The sequence below is a fragment of the Fukomys damarensis genome, unplaced genomic scaffold (assembly GCF_012274545.1).
Source record: "Fukomys damarensis isolate Sample0158 unplaced genomic scaffold, DMR_v1.0_HiC HiC_scaffold_33700, whole genome shotgun sequence".
Classification (NCBI taxonomy): Eukaryota; Metazoa; Chordata; class Mammalia; order Rodentia; family Bathyergidae; genus Fukomys; species Fukomys damarensis.
Genome location: NW_022934612.1, coordinates 1 through 1149, shown reverse-complemented (window position 1 = coordinate 1149; position 1149 = coordinate 1). Strand labels below are relative to the sequence as shown.

At 40.6% G+C, this 1149-nt stretch overlaps 1 protein-coding gene across 1 annotated transcript; it reads left to right on the top strand.

Annotated features, from left to right (window-relative positions):
• Window positions 1-397: 397 nt before the first annotated feature.
• On the top strand, window positions 398-1141 carry LOC109117889 (olfactory receptor 10R2-like; the record flags this gene model as incomplete). The annotated part of the gene is made up of 1 exon (XM_019206814.1): window positions 398-1141. A coding segment is annotated over exon 1 (744 nt), but the record flags the coding sequence as incomplete, so codon positions are not given.
• Between the last annotated feature and the right edge of the window lie 8 nt (window positions 1142-1149).

The following is a 1149-nucleotide window of genomic DNA, read 5'->3' as shown; positions in this document are numbered from 1 at the left end:
AGCCAAGATACAATTCTATCAAAAAAATTGAAAAATGTGGCCTATCAACATCCAGAAGATGAGAATTTACTCTTATTTTGTCTCTTCCTTGCAGATACAGAATGGAACAAAGAGAGGTAAAGAATGCATTTGTGAGTGGAATTCAAAATGATACTCAGACCATATTGTGTTTATGTATATTCTCATACTAGAATCATTCAGACTCCTAACTCTTACTTTTGTCTCTTGCATTTAACTCCCTTTCTGAGGTTCTTTATGAATTGTCTTACATTTATTCAGAGGTCCATAATCAAAGCCCAGAGGACATCAGTGTCAAAGGTTACTTTAAAAACTTATCTCAGAGTATTGACAAAAGCATCTCTGTGTCATTGGTAGAAAGTATTGTGTCCCCAGAAAGATGAACAACTGCACCACAGTGAGCACATTCTTTCTGTGGGGGTTTTCCAGTTTCCCAGAACTACGGAATCTACTCTTTGTGATGATTTTATTCTCACATGTGACAATTCTATTTGCAAATCTGTCCATTATTTTGGCCATCAAGCTCAGTCAAAACCTTCACACCCCCATGTACTTTCTCCTATTCAGCCTGTCCTGTTCTGAAACCTGTACCACTATGGTTATCATCCCCCGCATGTTAGCAGACTTGTTATCAGAGAGCAAGACCATTTCTCTTCCTGAGTGTGCCACGCAGATGTGCTTCTTCTTTGGCCTGGCATCCACCAACTGTTTCATCATGGCTGCCATGTCCTATGACCGTTATACCGCCATCCACAATCCGCTGCATTATCAAACCCTTATGACAAGAAAGATCTGCTTTCAGCTTGTGATGGCCTCCTCAGTGTTGGGGTTCCTGATATCTCTGTGCATCACCACCATGATATTTATCTTGTCTTTTTGTGACTCCAACAATATACAACATTTCTTTTGTGACATTTCACCTGTGGTTCACCTTGCATGCGATTACACTTCTTATCATGAAATGGTTATTTTTGTGCTCTCTGCCTTTGTGCTGGTGGGCAGCTTTATTTTAATTATTATTTCCTATGTCTTCATTGTGTCCATAGTTGTGAAGATGCCTTCAGCAAAGGGGAGGTATAAGGCCTTCTCCACCTGCTCCTCCCACCTCACTGTGGTGTGTATACACTACGG